This window comes from Pelmatolapia mariae, linkage group LG7 (genome assembly GCF_036321145.2).
Source record: "Pelmatolapia mariae isolate MD_Pm_ZW linkage group LG7, Pm_UMD_F_2, whole genome shotgun sequence".
NCBI classification, from domain to species: Eukaryota; Metazoa; Chordata; class Actinopteri; order Cichliformes; family Cichlidae; genus Pelmatolapia; species Pelmatolapia mariae.
This window is the reverse complement of record NC_086233.1, coordinates 9,793,243-9,812,148: the sequence shown is the minus strand read 5'-3', so window position 1 is coordinate 9,812,148 and position 18,906 is coordinate 9,793,243. Positions and strand designations below refer to the sequence as shown.

Here is an 18,906-nt window from a genome sequence, read left to right as displayed (position 1 = left end):
CAGAATCAGCAAAGTTCAGGATTTATTGTGGGCACCGTGATTAGAAAGGGGTACATGTGGAGGAATGAGTGAGCTTTGGTCACCACAGCACGATGTGCTCTAGATGTGCTTTATTAGCAAAGAATCATACAACATGTCTAAGAGGAGGGTTGCTCGTACCACACCATCCCCAAAGTCATCAGGAGGCGCCTTCTCCTCACTGCTCAGTCTTCTTCAGCTGTAGTTGTCAATCAACTCAAGCAGCTGATGCACTGCAGCTCTGAACATGTGCATTTGCGGCCTGCACTCATTATACCCCTCCCCCTGGTGCTCACACAGCTTTAGAAAAAAACACGTTTTCAGGAAACAAAATGGACCGGTTATTTCCTTCAGGGCATCATGTAGCTCATACATGCTGTTACTATGTTTGCAGAGGATGATAACGTTTCCCAGTACTGGAGACCCAGATTACTGTACTTGTGGCGTCTGGTGAAGGACAGGTGAATGGCTAAAAAGAAAAAGGTAAAGCGGATCATGTTACAAGCAGTGGCTTCACCTAACAACAAGCTTCTTTGTGTCTCATGCAGGTCTCCAAACAGGGTCGTTTAGAGACCCTTCCTCCACCCTGTGACTCCAGATATTTATAGAGGAGTCGTCTGTCAGTGAAGCCATGCTGCTGGTCTGTGTGTCGCTCTATTTCTGACTATTGCTGCATACCCCCTCAGTCAGTCTTGCCCAGTCTGTGCGACTGTGAGTGTGTGACAGGGGGACTCTCATTTTGGCTCGCTGGATTTGCCATTAAACATCTGGAGCCTTTAGCTGCTTCTCTACAGTTTTGGAAGGTATGGCTGCGTTTTGTTCTATCCTGTTTGCTGTCCACATATAAAGTTCCTGTCATGGGTTTTATTTATAGATCTGAGCTGGGTTAGAGAGAGCGGGGCTTCAGGGGCCTACATTCTGTAATACAGCCGGGCTGAGTTTGACATTGTTACATTTAGATAACACTGGCTCAGATGCCGCTGTCTACTTCACCAGAGGACTGGTTTTTACTGTTGGCTCGATTTTTATTGTCAAGCATGTTTCTGTCTCTGGTGTCTTGTTAGGAGAACTTTTCTGTTGAGGTCATAAACTCGTCTTGTTGAGCAAGGGTTCTACAGTTGAAAAGAAGGTTTAGCATGCCACCCGAGAACCTGTTGGATGCATTTCTATGTCAAAACAGACTTTTAGGACAGTTTTAAAATCATTTAGAAAGTTGGTTGGTAGTTTTTATGTGATTGGCACAATGCCTGGTCCTTCTAAAACTAGCTGTTGAGTTGTTTACAGGGACTGACTAAACCTGCCCCTAGTATGCTGCTTACAGGCAGAGAGCAGGATCTCATACTGTATGATCCACACCACAAGGCTACTGGAGCGAGGTACATGGCACATAGTGACAGACATGTTTCTGATTTTCTATCTTGCCTCTGAGGCTGGATCTTCCTTAGAGGGAAAGTTCAGAAAAAAAAACACATGAGACCTCTGACACTTGTTTGATTTTGCTTTCAGATGAAACCATGTTTAACAGGATGATTTTCATCCACTACTCTTTGGAATTAGACCACATTTTGGGTTATGTTTGGGTTAGCTTGTGTTGGTAGTCTGGATTGGTGATTAGTTGTGGTCTAGCTTTGCTCTTCTCAACCTCCTCCCTTTGAACCTTTTTAAGAAGTCAACAGGTTGAAAATCAGTTGGACTGATGATTTTTAGTTTTGTACAGAGTGCTGGCACCTCAGACAAACACGCATCTGGGTCCTTGAACAATCTGATGACCGCACTGACACAAAGTTCTAATTATCAGCAGTGAGCAGTGCACAATCAATGCAGTCCTGTAAGAAACTAAATACACCTTTACCGCTGTAGGAATGAAGAGTGTAGCTAGCATCCAGGTCCTGCTAATCCAGGGGTGGGCAACTCCAGGCCTCGAGGGCCAGTGTCCTACAGGTTTTAGATCTCACCCTGGGTCAACACACCTGAATCAAATGATTAGTTCATTACCAGGCCTCTAGAGAACTTCAAGACAAGATATCAGCTGTGTTGGATCAAGGACACATCTAAAACCTGCAGGACACCGGCCCTCGAGGCCTGGAGTTGCACACCCCTGTGCTAATCAAATACACTTGATTATCTGATCAGCAGTAAGTGTGAGCACTTTTATAAAAGCTGAGGTTTTGACAGTTTGTTTCTGTGGCGCATTCGAATGTATGTTGTATACCAAAGTCTTCCCAGGAGTGGGCGCCCCAGCAAATTTACCCCAAGCTCAGACCATCCATGCTCTGAGAAACTGCAAAAAACTCAAGAACTCCACCTCAGACTCTACAAGTTCATAGCAAACATCTCAGACCAACTGTCAGCATGGTGGTGGAGCGATGAAGATTTGGGCACCTTACAGTCACTGAGCAGAACATGAACTGCTCTGTATACCAAAGTGTTCTAGAGTCAAATGTGAAGCCGTCTGTCTGACAGCTAAAGCCTGAATGAAACTGGGTCATCAACAGAACAATAATCCCGAGCACAGCTGCTGAAAAAGGAAAGAATCAGTGCTGTGGCCCAGTCAAAGTCCAGACCTCAACCCGATGAAAATGCGGTCATGACAAAACAGAACCGCAAAAAGACATCACGATGGTGTTTGAGGCCAAGAGCAATGGGAATGCACAACTTTTTTCACAGTGTAGCTACTGATTAGTAAAACTTTTAACACAGATTTATGCTTTAACAATATGTGTGTTTATGACCCTATTAATCACAGCAGACCCTTGCCTTCAATGCAGTGTTGCAAAAAAAGGTGGATAATGACAAGATTGACTAACGCCAACACATCATACAGAGTAGGTGTGAGCTGACTGACAACAGAACCTCTGAGCAGGAGCACGACGAGACAGTTTCTTAAAAAATAATGACGTCTCAATAGACACAAAGTAGCAGTGAAGTATGTCAATAGTGGAAAAATGGATCATGATGGTGTGTGTGTGTGTGATAACTGTCTTTTACTGAAGATTATCTAATTTATCTCAGTTTTGTTTCTTTCTTGTCAGATCGTTCTTCTCCCTCTGTGCACACGCACATTGCCACCATCACATCTTGCTGACAGACGCGTGACCCTCCACCTCCACAGCCACCTCACTCCCCTTAACCCTCTCCCTACTGTGAAACCATGGCACTGTCCTCACGCTTAAAACTCTGGGAGCAGAAGGGAGGTGCAGAAATGCTGTGTGCTGCATTAACTCTAATAGCTGGTTGTGACTGCACACACGTGTGTGTGGCTGTGTGTGTGGTGCACTGATCACATAGTGAGTGCTCCTCTGTTCTAACCCTGAGTCATCGTAGCATGTCACTGCTGTGGTTGGTGTATTAGTCATCTTGCATGTTCAGTGTTTGAGCTTTTTACAACCCCATGCTGTCACTTGACATTTGCGATCTGAATCTGCTGGTATTGATACTTCTGTTGAGATACAAAATATTGAAGCTTTCCACAAATGGGAGCAGAACACTCAGCCTTATATGGCAGTTTCATCACTCAGTTCATTCTGCTTATCACACGCTACCAAAAGACTGTACATAAACGATGGTCATGCTTAAGTTTAGGTTTTTTGGGGTTGTTTGTTTTTATCCATTTTGAAGCCTCAAGATTAGCCTCCATTTTTCTGCCTTTTTTCAGGTTGATTGTAAAGATATTTTTATGCTCAGTGACTCCAGCTTACAATACTGTTAGTGGAAATCCTTACAGAAAAAAATGAAATTGTCTTTCCCAGCTGATCACCGACAAGCTACAAAGTCTTTCCCCACAGTTCATACAAAAGGAAAGTAGGAGACAGTGATAACTGGAAACTGTTTTTCAGACTGGATTTTAAATGTGTTACAATATCCTGGCAAAAACACAGAAGCAGAGTATTCTTCTGCTGGGTAAAGAAAATACATGCTGTCCTTTTGATGTGACCCCTCATACACCTTGTCGTACACATGATACCATCTCATAGGATGTCAAATCTCTGAAGAGATTCATGCATGCTAGTGGATTTTCAAACTGTCACTGGGAAAATACTGTTAATGTAGCTACAATGTGGAGCACAGCAAGACAAATGGAAGGCATCAGATATCAAACTGATTACAGTATTGGTTAACTGACACTGCATTGCATACACAAGGGTTTTAAACAAAGCAAATATTCTTACACAGTAACATGTTTCATGTGACTGATATGTTATTACAGTATACATAATTAGATTAACAATTGCTGTCATTTTAAGCACAGTCCCTTAATTATTGTGCAAGTTTGCAAATGATATTGAATACTGGGCAACATCAAAATACATTTTTTCTCAGATTCTGCCCCTCCTAATGCTCTTGCTCCATGCAGGAAAAACCTTTAAAAGCTGCATTTGAAATCAACTTGAGGCCTTTTACCTGCTTAATTTCTTAAAGGTTTAATAAAGAAATGACCCACACTTGTCCATGCTTCTGTGTCAAATAAACCCCCAAAACAGGAACAAGTGTACGAAATCACTCTAATGCCTGAGCAGCTGATGCTCGGCTTTTCTGTTGAAGCTCATAAACTGTACCTCTATTATTGTAGCTGAATGTAGCTGTATTATTTCAGATCTGGTGCTGACAGAGAAACAGTTGTGACATCTTCTGAACTTACTGTAACTGTCTGGGGGGTTTTACTCTTGGATTAGCTTGACATAAAGCTAATATTCAGTTTTATTTAGTTTGAACTAGAACTAGAACTAGAGGGTTTCTTATCTTTAAAGAGAAGATTTAGGTTTAAACCATCCATGGAACCTCTGCTCAAATCTATTCTAATGCAGTCACAAGTTCATGCCAACTGCAGGATTTTACAAAGCTGGCACATTTTCACTGGTTAGTCGTCCAATTTTGAATCTCATAAAAAGCTTTGTCAAGCACACTAATGTGTATCCCAGTCTAAATTTTGCATTAGGACCAGATTTGGTACATGGTATGGGTAATGCATTACTCTTGACTGCTGCTGAAACAAAAACAACTTGGCATTGTACAAGCAAATTCATCAGCTGACTTCCATCTGCCACATGCTCACATCATGGCAAGGTAGTCCATTCAAGTCAGGTATAATCAGGCTTCTCCACAGTTTTTCATGATCGCACACTGTAGCTTCACACAGAATGTACTGACCTTTCCCATAGTCCCTATTGTGTCAGCAGGTGATAATTATTAGTTAAATGTCAGGCCTGTGGGCCCATTTCTGCTGGTACTTCTCAGCCCTTCATGCCATTCATCAAAGCCACCACCTCATGTAAAAGCTGGGGAAACAAAACGCTTTTAAAATTGTTATCATCATTGAACACAATGCCTTTCATTGACTCACTGTGCTCGCAATATTTTCTATTTCACAGAATTTCTTTAAATTAATATGTTTTTGACAGATTTTTGGAGTTTAACAATCCAGCATAGTGGCACCACATTTACCAAAATGCCTTTTTTGTGAGACCAGACATACAGCTTCCCTCTTTTGCAGAGCACCTGTCTATAAATTACAGAATGATTCCTTCACCTACATGAAAATAGCACGAGGGAAAAAACAGCTTACTTGAAGGCCCTGCCTCTCTGTGCCTCGGGTTCACTCCTCATCTCTACACCAATTCCAAATCCTCACATCTCAGGCATCAATCTAACTCCGTGAACAAATCCCAATCACAAGTCCAGTAGGCCATAACTTTTTTAGAACTCCAGTCTTTTCACTACTTTCAAGCACCTGTCCTCTGATGTGTACCTTCCTGTTGTGCGTCTTCCTCCAGTTTTGTTTTTATTCCTCCTTTTGTATATACTCCTCTTGTCTGTTATTTATTCCTGCTGTCTTACTATTTCTATTTTCATTCCATACAGTTGGTGCGGAGCACCCACAATTTTGTTGTACATGTACAATGACAATAAAGGCCTATTCTATTCTATCCTACTCAAATTAACAGCCGTTTAGATTGTCACACATTCTCTTATTTGAAAAACCCTCCAACGCCTCAGGTACCTCATAGCTGTTTATGACCCTGCATGGTGCTAAAAGTGCTGAAGGAAGCTAATTACAAAAAGGCCTTTAAAGGACTCACATTCATTTATATCCACTGTGCCACACACTGCCTCCCCTTTTTGGACTTATTCTAAACCCTGTGGAGCAGTTTTGATGAACTCATGTTTGAGTGTTGGTCAAAATAAAGTGTTTGATAAGAACTGTAAGAAATCTCTTTCGCTTTCCAACACATTTGTCATACATTGTCAACGTATGCATCTGACTTGTTTAACTCTCTGCTGAGCATGCAGTGCATGCCTAATGTGCATTCCCAATGGATTGCACACTGCATCCAAACCATACAATGACTTTCTATTTTGTTTGTTCTGCCTGAATCATCAATGGACCAAACAACAGATAAAGGAGGAAAACAAGCCAATTGTCACAACGGTACCACCTCCACCTCTGTCAGTTCTGCCAGGCGGTTTCCTCAAGCAGCTCGTCAGAGATTCAGAGAAAGAGACCAAACATAAAGAGCCAGAGGTCAAAGAAGAAAGGCCAGTAAGTCATTCATTTCTTTTCCATCTCTCAATATCTTATTGAATCTTATAGATCTTAGTGTTGCCCATACCAGAGTTGGTCTGCAACTAAAAACGTGACTAGTCATTTAATTAGGCCACAGGTGTGCCTAATAAAGTGGCACCCTCTCACTCAGATGCCTCTGGAATGGACTTCTCTAGGCTGGAGAAAACAATGTCAGTAATGTAATGACAGCCAGAGAAGAGCCAGATGGGCTTCTTTGGATAAAACGTATTTTCTCTAGCTAATGCTAGCTTTGGCATTGAGAGATTTAATGGAAGCGATAACAGAATGTATGGATAATAAGAGGTACACACTTGGAGTTTTCTTAGATCTAAAGAAGGCGTTTGATACTGTTAATCATGAAATTCTATTAAAAATTTCATGATTAAAAAAACTGGAAAGGTACAGGTTTAGGGGAGTGGTTTTGGACTGGTTAAAAAGTTATGTAGGGAATAGGCAAAACAATATGTACAAATAAATGAATATAAATCTAATTTGATGGATATTGCTTGTGGAGTACCTCAAAGTTCAGTATTGGGTCCAAAAATTTTTATTATGTACATAAATGATATTGCCGAGTATCGCAGATTCTAAAGTTTGTAATATTTGCAGATGACACAAATATATTTTGTTCAGGTGTGAAGTTGCCACAGGTTTTGGAGATGATCACACAGGAATTAACGATATTAAAGTGGTTTGATATAAATAAGTTATCACTGAATCTAGATACAACCAAATTTATGTTATTTGGAAACCAAAAGAAAAGTATCAAAAAAAATTCTTGGTGTGATCATTGACCACAAGGTCTGTTGGAAACCACACATTATACTTTTAAAATACAAAGTGCTAGAACAACTTTAAAAAGTATGTCTATCTCAATAGCGGGAGTGAAATTATGGAACAGTCTAACAGAAGAAATAAAAGAAAGTAACAACATAAACCAGTTTAAAATAAAATATAAAAAACAAATAAAATAAAAACATATAAGAATGATGAAAATGGGGTTAACCCAGGATGGTGTTGGTAATAGTGTTTTAGTTTAGTTTGTTTCATAATTTGTGAATGTGCAAATGTAACCATTATGTCTTTATTTATATGAAAGTAACTATACTGTGGTGGGGCTTGTTTATTTTTTGTTTGTTTTGTTTTGCTTTACTTTTGCTTCATATGTTGTTTGTTTAATTTAAGACTAAAAGAAAATTAAATTGAATGAGAGGTAAAACTTGAGGGGGTAGGGACATATAAGTGTATACTTCTGCCTACCCCTTTTCGAACAAAAGAATGGAATTATATTTTGTAATGATTGTGAATGTACATGTTTGAAATAAACATGAACTGAACTGAACTAAAAATGAGCTTACCTGTTAAGGCACATAAACTGCTTGTTACCTAAAATAGTGGCTAGCTGGCTAAGCTAATAATACTTGCTTACTAATGTTGTTACTAATGCTAATCGTTCAAACACTTGGAAGCATTTAATATCAAAGCTATAGAATTCACATTGAAGACACAAACAAAAGCACCAGCAGACTGTGACACATCACCCACTATTTCCAGTAGCACTACTACACACAAGTACAACGCATGCATAACCTTCAGTTAACAGTCAAAGGAGGCCTGTTACTTTTTTCTTCCCACTACAGCCAAACAAACTGAGTGACAACCTGGTGCAACAGTTTCTCCTCCCAGATCAGACTCCTCCAGTCCTCGAGGCAGAAATGTCCCTGCGGGCAGAGCAATTCAGCAACAACAGCGACAACAGCAAACCTCAAGGACGCAACTCAGCACAGCCAGATGGCAGGTCCTCATCTCAGTGCCACATAGTGACTCCTGACTCCGGGGGTAAACCTGAAACCAGACCAGACGTAACACCAGAGCCCCCAAACCAGAAGCTGCAACAGTGGGACAGAAGGCCTGAAAAGAAGAGCAAAAATATGGAGGAGCATACAAAGAAGGAGAGGATAGAGGAATTTGGGCAAGGGAAGGAGAAAGAGAAGGGGATGGAGGAGAGGCAGGAGCCAGAGGGAATGCAAACAGAGACAACTGTGACAGAGAATGCCAGGAAGGAGGTATGTATGCTTTTGTCATCCGGTCTTACAGATAGTCTGAGGCCTGCAGAATACTTGGAAACTCTTCTACATTAAAATAATATTTTTAATGGATTTTTTTCCCCTTTTCGTGACACCGTTTCCTTTTAAAACTAACATTTAAATTCCAATAAAAACGTATCTACTTTATGCCCTGCATTCAGATCCCTCATCTGCCTTAGTTCAGACATTCACGAGACATAGACAGTAAAAAAAGTGGATGTAGCTTTGTGGTTGGAAAAGTAAAGCCAGTGGGGAAGTGCCTTAAACTTGCATTCTGTCTGGAGGCCATTAGATGGCGACACCTATGGCGATTAGTTCTTTGTTCTGCTCGTTGTGGAACATACTGAATAAAAATAAACCTAATTTGTAGGGTTTTAGTTTATATGTTTTTGATGATACTGTATTTGACACAGGAGGATTAGCTGTGATGTTTTCAGTTTGCTCAATGGCTAATGACTTGTCAGTTGCAATTCATGAAATGAGCATCATTTTCTCAGCAGTGCGCACACAGCGAGTGACTTTTCTTTGCCACATCTTTACAAAAGCGTTAGTCTCCTCAAATTTATCTGAATTGTCGTGGTATTTTTTAAAGAGAAACCTGAGTTATTGCTGCATTATTTTTCCTTAGTAATCCTGCAGTGCTCCCCTATTGACATACTTACAGCACATTCTTTGCAGATCACCCTGCTATCGCAATATCACAATAATTTGCCCATCTTAGTAAAGTCTAGTAGCATATGAAATGAAAAGATCAAATTATCTTATATTTACCTGCTGTGATCCAGCGTAGCTACTTTCCTTCAACCTGTTTATTTCTATGAACAAAATAATATGCCCTCCATAATAATAATTTATTATATAATATTTAATCACAAAGGCGGCAATAGAACAAAGTACATTACTAATGAATATTTATCTTATAGAACCTTAAGCACACTTTCATCAGTTAATATAGATCAGAATCTTGAGCTTATAGTAGCAATCTGCATTGTTCATGCAAAGCAAAGACTCAACAAGAAGTAGTTTTCATTCCAGCAGTGTGATGTTCAGAGTTCAGCTGTGAGTGTAACAAACTGTTGTTAAAAACAAACTACATCAGTTATGGCATAAAATGGAAAATGCAGTTACAATTAACATTCGGATATCTGAGGACTTTGGTCATTATGTCGATGGTTTTTGTGAATTGTGGGATGGTCCATCACAATGAATTATGGGACAGTGATTTCTCCTCTCCTTTCATAACGGATGGTCCTTCTAAGCTAAAGGAAGCAATAAAGGAAACATTGAAGCTCCTTTCCTTAGTATTCAGAAAATTGGATTAGATTTTCTTATGGCTGCCACATGGATATTTCTGGGTCACGTCTCTCAGCTAAGAACCTTTAAAAGCAAAATGGATTATTGAGCTCACCATTGGATTCTTGCAGCCATGATGGCGACAGCATAAACATTCATCTTGAATCTTCAGAACGGTATTTGAAACCAACAGGTGACATCACGGTAGCTACGTCCAGCTTTCATACTGTCTGGTGTGACGGTACCCATTTATGTAGATATTAAATATTACCACTTCATTCAATGGAAAAACAACAAAAAAATCCAAAATTAAAGGGTCTTTTTGTGTGTGTGTGTGTGTGTGTGGGGGGGGGGGGGGGGGGGGGGGGGTTATTTGCATACTTCAATAGTTTGACCTATGTACATAGCGTGGTAAAGAGAGAGATCAATTTACCAGTTGATCTACGTCCCTACCCCTAACTATGGTTATAAGCTGTGGGTAGTGACCGAAAGAACGAGATCACGAATATAAGCGGAGGAAATGAGCTTCCTCCAAAAGGTTGCTGGCCTCTCCCTAAGAGATATGGTGAGGAGGTCGCCCATCCATGAGGGGCTCAGAGTAGAGCCACTGCTCCTCCACATTGAAAGTAGCCAGTTGAGGTGGTTCGGGCATCTGACAGTTATGCCTCCTGGGCACCTCCTGTGTGAGGCCCCGGGGCAGACTCAGGACACACTGGAAATATTATATCTCTTGGCTGGCCTGGGAACCCCTTGTTGTTCCCCTAGACATGCTGGATGAGGTGGCCAGGGAGAGGGAGGTCTGGGTTTCTCTGCTTAGTCTGCTGCCCCTGGGACCCGGCCCCAGATAAGCGGAAGAAGATGGATGGATAATTTTCCTTATTTACACTTATATGTTTTATTGTTGTCCTCATTTATTCTATAGTCTTCTGTTTGACTGTCTAAAAGCTGAGCTTTGAGCTCACAGGGATTATTGACCTCATTATTTGAAAATTTAGCATAAAATAAAGAAAAACACAACACATTAAGTGTGACTTCACTAGAACTAAACTCTGAAAACAATGGTATTTAATGCTGTGGCACACTGCAAATGGCTTGAGTGATCATGGATTGCAGAAACTGTGCAGCCACAAAGCATTTAATAGTTACTGTTCTTCTCTTTGTTCCTCTCATGCTGCTTTCTCTCAGGTTAGGGATGTGTGGTATGAAGCTGGAACTGTGTGGTACGTCGACAAGGATGATTTCATCCGTGGTAAGCATTGAAAACAATACTCACGCACACACTACAGTATTCATGCTAGCTATAAGCAGAGATGGGCAGTAACGCGTTACAAGTAATGCATTACTGTAATCTGATTACTTTTTTCAAGTAACGTAAGGGATTACTATTGCAAAAAAGGTAATTTGATTACTGTTACTTTCCTGTAAGCACGCTGTGTTGCTGTGTTACTGCGTTACTGCGTTACTAAAACCGTGATTTTTTTGCGAGAGTGTCTCATGACAATGAGGTAAGCGAGTGCGACGTTCGTGGCAACTGCTGTGTGCAGATCAACAATGGATAATATATCGAGTGCGGGAGAGCATATGACCGTGCAGCGTTTAAAGCGTGGAAGTATTGACCTTACTTTGAGTTTGACTCCATAAAAAGTGACAAAAACATTAGCGTCCGCTGTTCACTGCGTGGGAAGAAAACTTCTTTTTACAGCAAAAACCCCCTAAATGTCCGAGCAAGCACCGACAGTACGCTGCCACGGGAATGGGAAATTCACAGAGAAACTCCCAGATCCTTCCACTGACCGCTACGACACACCTGCACCAGGGCAAACCTCCGCCTGCCCCACTCCTGCTATACAGGTGAAAATAGAGCAACAGGACCGCTAGTCTTTGATTTTATTTATTTTCTGCTACGTTTTACTTGCATCTATTTGAAAGAGTGAGTGTAAACACAAAAAACTATTTTATTTTATGTGCTGGAATATGCAGAAAATAGGTTTAAATGTTAAACAAATTTAACATGCAACAGAGAATGTTGCATATAATTTAGTGTTTGCTTGATGCATTAAGTTAAAAAATTAAAACTAATAAAAGTTTTAAAAAGAGACTTTTTCATTTGATTACATTTTGTATGATGGATTATGCAGAAAAAATAGAATTGGGCTGAAAGATCTATTGCTTTATTACCTGTAAATCATTTTTTAAAAAAGTAACTAAGTAACTAATTACTTTTGAAAATAAATAATCAGTAAAGTAACGGGATTACTTTTTGGGGGAAGTAATCAGTAATTAGTTACTGATTACTTTTTCGAGTAACTTGACCAACACTGGCTATAAGTACATTTTAAAGAACATTTAACCTCTAACAGAAACAATTCAATTCAATTCAATTATATTTATATAGCGCCAAATCACAACAAAAGTCACCTCAAGGCGCTTTATATTGTAAGGTAGACCCTACAACAATACACACAGAGAAAACCCATCAATTATATAACCTCCTATGAGCAAGCACTGTGGCGACAGTGGGAAGGAAAAACTCCCTTTTAACAGGAAGAAACCTCCAGCAGAACCAGGCTCAGGGAGGGGCGGCCATCTGATGCAACCTGTTGGGGTGAGAGAAGGAAAACAGGATGAAGGACATGCTGTGGAAGAGAGACAGATTAATAACAAGTACAATTCAATGCAGAGAGGTCTATCAACACATAGTGAGTGAGAAAGGTGACCGGAAAGGAGAAACTCAATGCATCATGGGAATCCCCCAGCAGCCTATGCCTATTGCAGCATAACTAAGGGAGGATTCAGGGTCACCTGGTCCAGCCATAACTATATGCTTTAGCAAAAAAGAAAGTTTTAAGCCTAATCTTAAAAGTAGAGATGATGTCTGTCTCCCGAATCCAAACTGGAAGCTGGTTCCACAGAAGAGGGGCCTGAAAACTGAAGGCTTTTCAGGGAGTTTTTAGGACATCCTGATAATAATGAATTACAGTAGTTCAGCCTAGAAGTAATAAATGCATGAACCACAGTTACACATGGATGGATACATAACTGCTGAATCATTCATACAAAAAACAAGTCTTGATTGTAGCCTTGAAGATCCTTGGTATTTCCACACCTCAGTTCACAGTGTGTCTGTATGTGTGCTTTCAAAGACATAACTTCATTTCTCCTCTTTTCAGCTACTCAGCTGAAGCCAGACGAAGGCACACCAGAGCTGCCCGAGGGCCGGGTGAGGGTCCGGCTTGAGACGGACGGCTCAGTGCATGATGTCTCAGAGTATGAAGTTGAGAAGGTAGATCAGACTAGAAGTGTCCTTCTGGTTCCATTATTCAAGTTTTTTTAATATCACTCCTAATGTTAGAGTGAAGTGAAAATAGGGGGGGGTCTTTTAAATATATGATTGAAAAAAACCTGCAAACATTACATGAAGCATTTTTCATCGTGCACTTTTCCTATGAATAATACACGCATACAGTCATTATAAAAAGAAAGTACAGCCTCTGTCAATTTCAACGTTTTACATATCAGGAAGAATACAAAATCTTCTGGTCCTCGGCAGGTTTTAAATTGGGGTACATGCAACCTCAAATGAACCAAAACACAGGACATAGGACATATGACAGGACCTTGTCATCATTTATGTAACAGTTTGCTACTCACATTTGTGGTAAGACAGGAAAGGCATCTTGGAAGGGTTATAAGGCCATATACAAACAGTCTGGTGTCCATCATTCTACAGTGAGAAAAACTATTTTATGTTACTCACAAGTGGAAAACAAGTGGAAAACATTCAAGTCATTCACCAGTCTTTCCAGGAGTGGACATCTTTGGAAGACAACTGCAAGGACACAGGAGATGCTCGACATAGAGACCGGGGAGACTAGGCAAGAAAACATGTAACACAGGGGAGGCAAAGAAGCAAAATCCAAGATCTAAAAATCCAAAATACAACCAGACACTAACTGAATCAAAGAATATTAATAAACAAAAACAAAACCACTGAGTCACAGGACTCAGGACCAACACAAAAGGAGCTCTCCATGCAGGTGAAAAACAAAAAAAACCCATCCAAGAAATTGCTACAATGTTAGGAGCGGCAAAATCTACAGTTTGGTACATCCTGAGAAAGAAAGAATAATTTCAAATAATAATCTAATTTATATAAACAAAACTGAAAAACTGAAATGATCTTAGTTTTTGGTTAATTAGCATTTTGTTTCATTCAGGATGCTGAATTGAAATAGTTTGAAAATTTGTATAGACATAAACATATTTTGGTTTGTCATCTTATCTTAATCCAGAACAATAACATTAGTGATATCAAAGTTTTAAAAAGGCAACATTTTTTAATAACTTTATAAAGCATCTCCACTAAGACAGAAGAAAACAGTTTTCACAGGGTGTAATCTGTGTGAAATCTGAGACTAACTCTTTCACATTTGAACCAATTAATGGAGATGCTGTTCCTCCACAGTGTAATCCACCAGAGCTAGACCTGTGTGAGGATCTGAGTGACCTGCAGAGCGTGAATGAATGTGGAGCTCTGCACACACTGACCAGTCGAGCTAAAGCAAATCTTCCACTGACACATGCAGGACCAAACCTGGTCAACTTCTGGCCCCCGTTACAGACCCACAGCAAGGTAAAATTTACACACATTTACAGATCAGTAACCCTATGAAACTACAAAGCTTATCAAGTATGTGCAACATTTTATGTTTATCTTCTTTTTTTTCTCTATTAGAAGTCACGGCGAGGGGAGTCTGTGTGGGATGCTCCTCCTGCCCTGGCTGCCCTGGTCAAACGGGTCTACATGTCCATGGTTGGCACCAGAAGGGATCACAGTGTGTGTGCATTGGGACGCAGCGGGACGGGCAAGACCACGGCATGTCAGGCCTTCACACATGCTCTTATCAAACAAGCTGGCACAGTAGGAGAGAACATGAGTGGTGAGCGTGCATTGTAAAAATGAAAACTGTTTAGGTTTTTAAAGTGTTAATGATCAGCACTAAAACTTGAAACTGGTACTAGTCTGTCATTTCAATGACTGTGAGTGAGTTGCTACAACTATGAATCTTAAATGAATCTCAAAACTATATTCAGTAAACGTTATATACAGTGTTAGCTTTTACACATCAACACGTAAGAAAAATGATGAAAAATAACCTTTCAGGGAGTTTGTGGATCAAAATTTCTCTGTAACGATGTGAGAGACTGACAGTATCACACAATAAAGATTACTTCAAGTTAATACGGCTAATGTAAGCTATTAAATTGTGAGGTGCAAGTAGTGTTTTGTTAAATAAACTATGACTATAACTATGTGTGATATGTCATGTGTTACGTTCATTCAAGTAATTTTAAAATCTGCTGAGGAAGGATTATTTTTGGTCTGTCCTGAGAGGTAAAACCTTCGATGTAATAGAGGGTGTCCTGTTTTTAGCGAGCCTGTAGGTTCATTTTGTGGGCTGAAATGTTTGCTTCAGCTTGTTTTCCTCAGCTTTCTTTTTTTCTCATAAGGACACCAGTTTCTGTCCACACTTCCCTACTGTGATTATTGCTATTTCTTTCACTAGTGGAGCGTGTTCAGGCTATGTTCACTATCCTGAGGTCTTTTGGCTGTGTGAGCTCTAAGCACAGTGATGCGTCGTCTCGATTTGCTATGGTTTTCTCATTGGATTTTAACCATGCTGGACAAGCCGCTGCTGGACACCTACAGGCATGTAGCCCAGACACAAACCCATGTAAGTTAGTCAAACATGGCTGTGTAAATTGGGATTCGTGACTTCTGTTCCTTTTCCTCCTTTTTGTCCTGCTTCTCCATCATTCAGACCTTGATGTTGGACAAATGGAAAGTGTGCCAGAAAATTCAGGGAGAAAGTAACTTCCTGGTCTTCTCTCAGATGCTGACAGGACTCAGCACAGAGATGAGGTAATCTCCAGTAAAAGTTAATAGGCAGATTTGTTTAAGAACTGCACTATATATTCAAGATATTTAATGACGCAACGGGAAATTTACCTTCACATTATGAAACGTTACTGGCCCTCAAAGTACATATTGTAGGGTTGGACTCAAATCTGTCACTTTTTTAATTTGTCCACATTTTCCCCAAATTTTTAAGCCCTCATAATTTCTTATGTTCTAGTTGTAGTCCTGCTGAAGCAGCAGCAGCTGAAGGTGTATGTTGCAGATTCTTCCTTTATAGAGCTACTGATTTGCCACATAAGAACCTATTTTCCCATTTCTGATTCTATATTAGGATCGAACTGCAGCTACACCAGCTCTCTGAATTCAACTCCTTTGGTATTGTTCATCCCGCCAAGGTACAGTAAGTGCATCAGAAGGGTCTCTTTTTTTTACCACTATATCACACGTCATGGTATAACAGGCAACATAACCGTAAGTGGAGAAGTCCAGCACAGGGCAGTTCTGTTTTGCATGAACACAGGTGTAATGCTATATTCAGTGGCAACTGGGAAATATTCATTTGTAATATCTGGCTAGGAAAAATGAATGAAAATGAACAACGTGGGTAAGGTTCTCTTCCCTAACCTTCACATTTTACGATGTTCTGTGGAAGAGGAGCGTTCACAGTGACCTTGCGTATTTGCTGATTATCAGAAGAAGAAACAAAGGAAGTCAGGAGAAAGTTGTGTTTTTCCCTTTTCATCTAAACTGGAAATCACTTTCAGACTTTAGACCGAATTTTTCTGAAACCGCTGTAATATATGACAACTGATGGCACTGCTGCGTGAATGCTGCTTTAAACATGTGTTTTTCATTAATGCCATCAAGTCTTTACAGCAGAGCGAGTAACTAATTTAAATGTTGTATATTTTGCACTTTTTTGGGGCTTTTCTGTCACCTGTTCTGTACACTGTGTAACAGCCAGAGCCAGAATAGTCACAGCACAGCTACAGCTGTGGTCACAGCCTCAGAGACAGCTACTGTTCAGAAAGTGTTCTGATGTATGGAACTACTTTGTGTTGCTTTGCATTGGGAACCATTAGTGTGCTGGTCCAGTCCCTGTTTAATAAACTGCTAGCTGTAAAGAACTGCTCTGTGGATATTAAAGGAAAGAGAAAGTACTGAATTTACCCAAGATATTTAAACCTACAGGAAATGTTAATAGAAGGCAAAGAGATGCAGATGCAGCATTTTCCTCAAAAAGGTTTAAGTTTCTGAAACAAAGTTCTTCTACATGAAATAAGAAATCATAAATATTCCTTCCCCTCCTACAGAAAACAAATAAATAAAGTGCAGCACTGTCTAGATGGGAAAACAAGTAAAGTAAATCAAACCAATAATTATAATAAATAATCTTAATTTTATTTCTCCCCAAATATCCTGAGGCTGAGCTTGCAGCTTGGAACCCACTGGCTCTGGGGGGTCTTGTGCTTGCGTAGACTGCACAGAGTGAGAAATGGCTCTCCTGAGAGAACTGTGGTTCTATTAATAATCCTTCTAGTTGAAATGAGTGCTGCTGAATAGCCCCAGCCGGGGGTTTCACCCACTCACAATGTGGCTGCTCATATTTACTCATACTATATGATAATGCTGCTGAGGAACACAAAAGTAGTCAACAAAACTAACCCTTTTGTATCTCTGTAGATCATAAATCTGTACTTTGTGTGGTAGCTGAGAAAAACTAAATAGGGACACAAGCGTTCACTAAACGTATTTGGATGGGGTCGCTGCATTTGGCACAATGACAGAAGTCAGTTAATGAACAATTCTAATTTAGAAGATTGACCAGCACTTCTGCTTCAGTTCAAAGTTCTGGGTGTCCCTTTGCCCAGCATGCTTGTGTGAGTATGAGGCTCTGAGGTAATATAAATGGAAAAATGAGCCAAAACATAGAAAGTGAAGTGGTGAAACCACATGGGAAAAGAGTTAGACTGTGATTGGAGATAAGATGGAAAGATGTGACTCAGCTGTTCCTTCACCTCATTTAATTGTCTGGCTGTCAAAAACAGAAAAGACAGACTGTCCCCTCTCCCTTTCTTACTGTTCTTAGGTGGAGGAGAAACAGCGTGCATCCATTGCTTTCACAAAGCTGCTGAGTGCCATGGAAACACTGGGCTTCTCACCCGGCGAGCAGAAGGCGATATGGCATGTTCTGGCTGGTATTTACCATCTGGGAGCTGCTGGGGCCTGTAAAGGTAACATAGTGATTCACTGTGAGTCACACAGTGTTACTACACACACACACTCTCATACACACACACCTCCTGTCTGTAGCTCAGGAGGTAGAACCATGGGAAGGTTGCTCGTTCGATCCCTGGCTTGGACAAGACACTGATCCCAAGACACAGAGTGATTCTCTTTAGCAAAGCTTGATAGTGTCGAGCTAACACTCCACCTCTGATCCAGTTACTTTAAATTTCTCACTCATTGCTGAGCCGACCATCACTAATGTTCAGTGCATGCTGTCATAATCACATCCTCTTTGAGTTTTCTCTTTGGTTGTGAAGTGGGCAGGAGGCAGTTTATGAACTTTGACAGTGCTCAGATGGCAAGCAGTGTGCTTGGATGTGAAGGTGATGATCTGCACACAGCAGTATTCAAACATCACCTTCGACAGCTTCTGCAGAGGGCCACCGGGGGCAGCAGAGAGAGGAGCGGTGCCGCAGAATCGGAGGAAGGTGAGATGCGCAGACACTAAAGCCAGCATGTGAAAAACAGCAGCGGAAAGTTTAGAGAGTGTTTGAGGATCCTGTTGCACACTATCAGTGCTTTCAATCTCTGCTGATCATTACAAAAAAAACCAAAACAAAGCTCATGGAAGTGAATAGAGAGATTGCTTCATTAATATATTTTTATTGGTTGCAATTTTTCATTTATAATTTGTTTGACATTTCATTATTCAGCTTACTGCTATGTTAAACAATAAAGGCCATCAGTACGGACTCCAACTAAACACAGCTCACTATTCTCCAACAGTTTTGATTGTT

At 40.4% G+C, this 18,906-nt stretch overlaps 1 protein-coding gene across 1 annotated transcript in view; it reads left to right on the top strand.

Moving 5' to 3' along the window:
* The first annotated feature begins 3,169 nt into the window (after window positions 1-3,169).
* LOC134630502 (unconventional myosin-XVIIIb-like) overlaps window positions 3,170-18,906 on the top strand; it is a 52,044-nt gene continuing 36,307 nt past the window's right edge. The window contains exons 1-12 of the mRNA XM_063477822.1: window positions 3,170-3,214; window positions 6,413-6,556; window positions 8,221-8,646; window positions 11,146-11,209; window positions 13,131-13,243; window positions 14,426-14,593; window positions 14,696-14,900; window positions 15,528-15,670; window positions 15,783-15,883; window positions 16,212-16,275; window positions 17,970-18,114; window positions 18,427-18,597. Of these exons, the coding sequence (XP_063333892.1) occupies window positions 3,170-3,214; window positions 6,413-6,556; window positions 8,221-8,646; window positions 11,146-11,209; window positions 13,131-13,243; window positions 14,426-14,593; window positions 14,696-14,900; window positions 15,528-15,670; window positions 15,783-15,883; window positions 16,212-16,275; window positions 17,970-18,114; window positions 18,427-18,597 (1,789 nt within the window). The remainder of the gene's footprint in view (window positions 3,215-6,412; window positions 6,557-8,220; window positions 8,647-11,145; window positions 11,210-13,130; window positions 13,244-14,425; window positions 14,594-14,695; window positions 14,901-15,527; window positions 15,671-15,782; window positions 15,884-16,211; window positions 16,276-17,969; window positions 18,115-18,426; window positions 18,598-18,906) is intronic.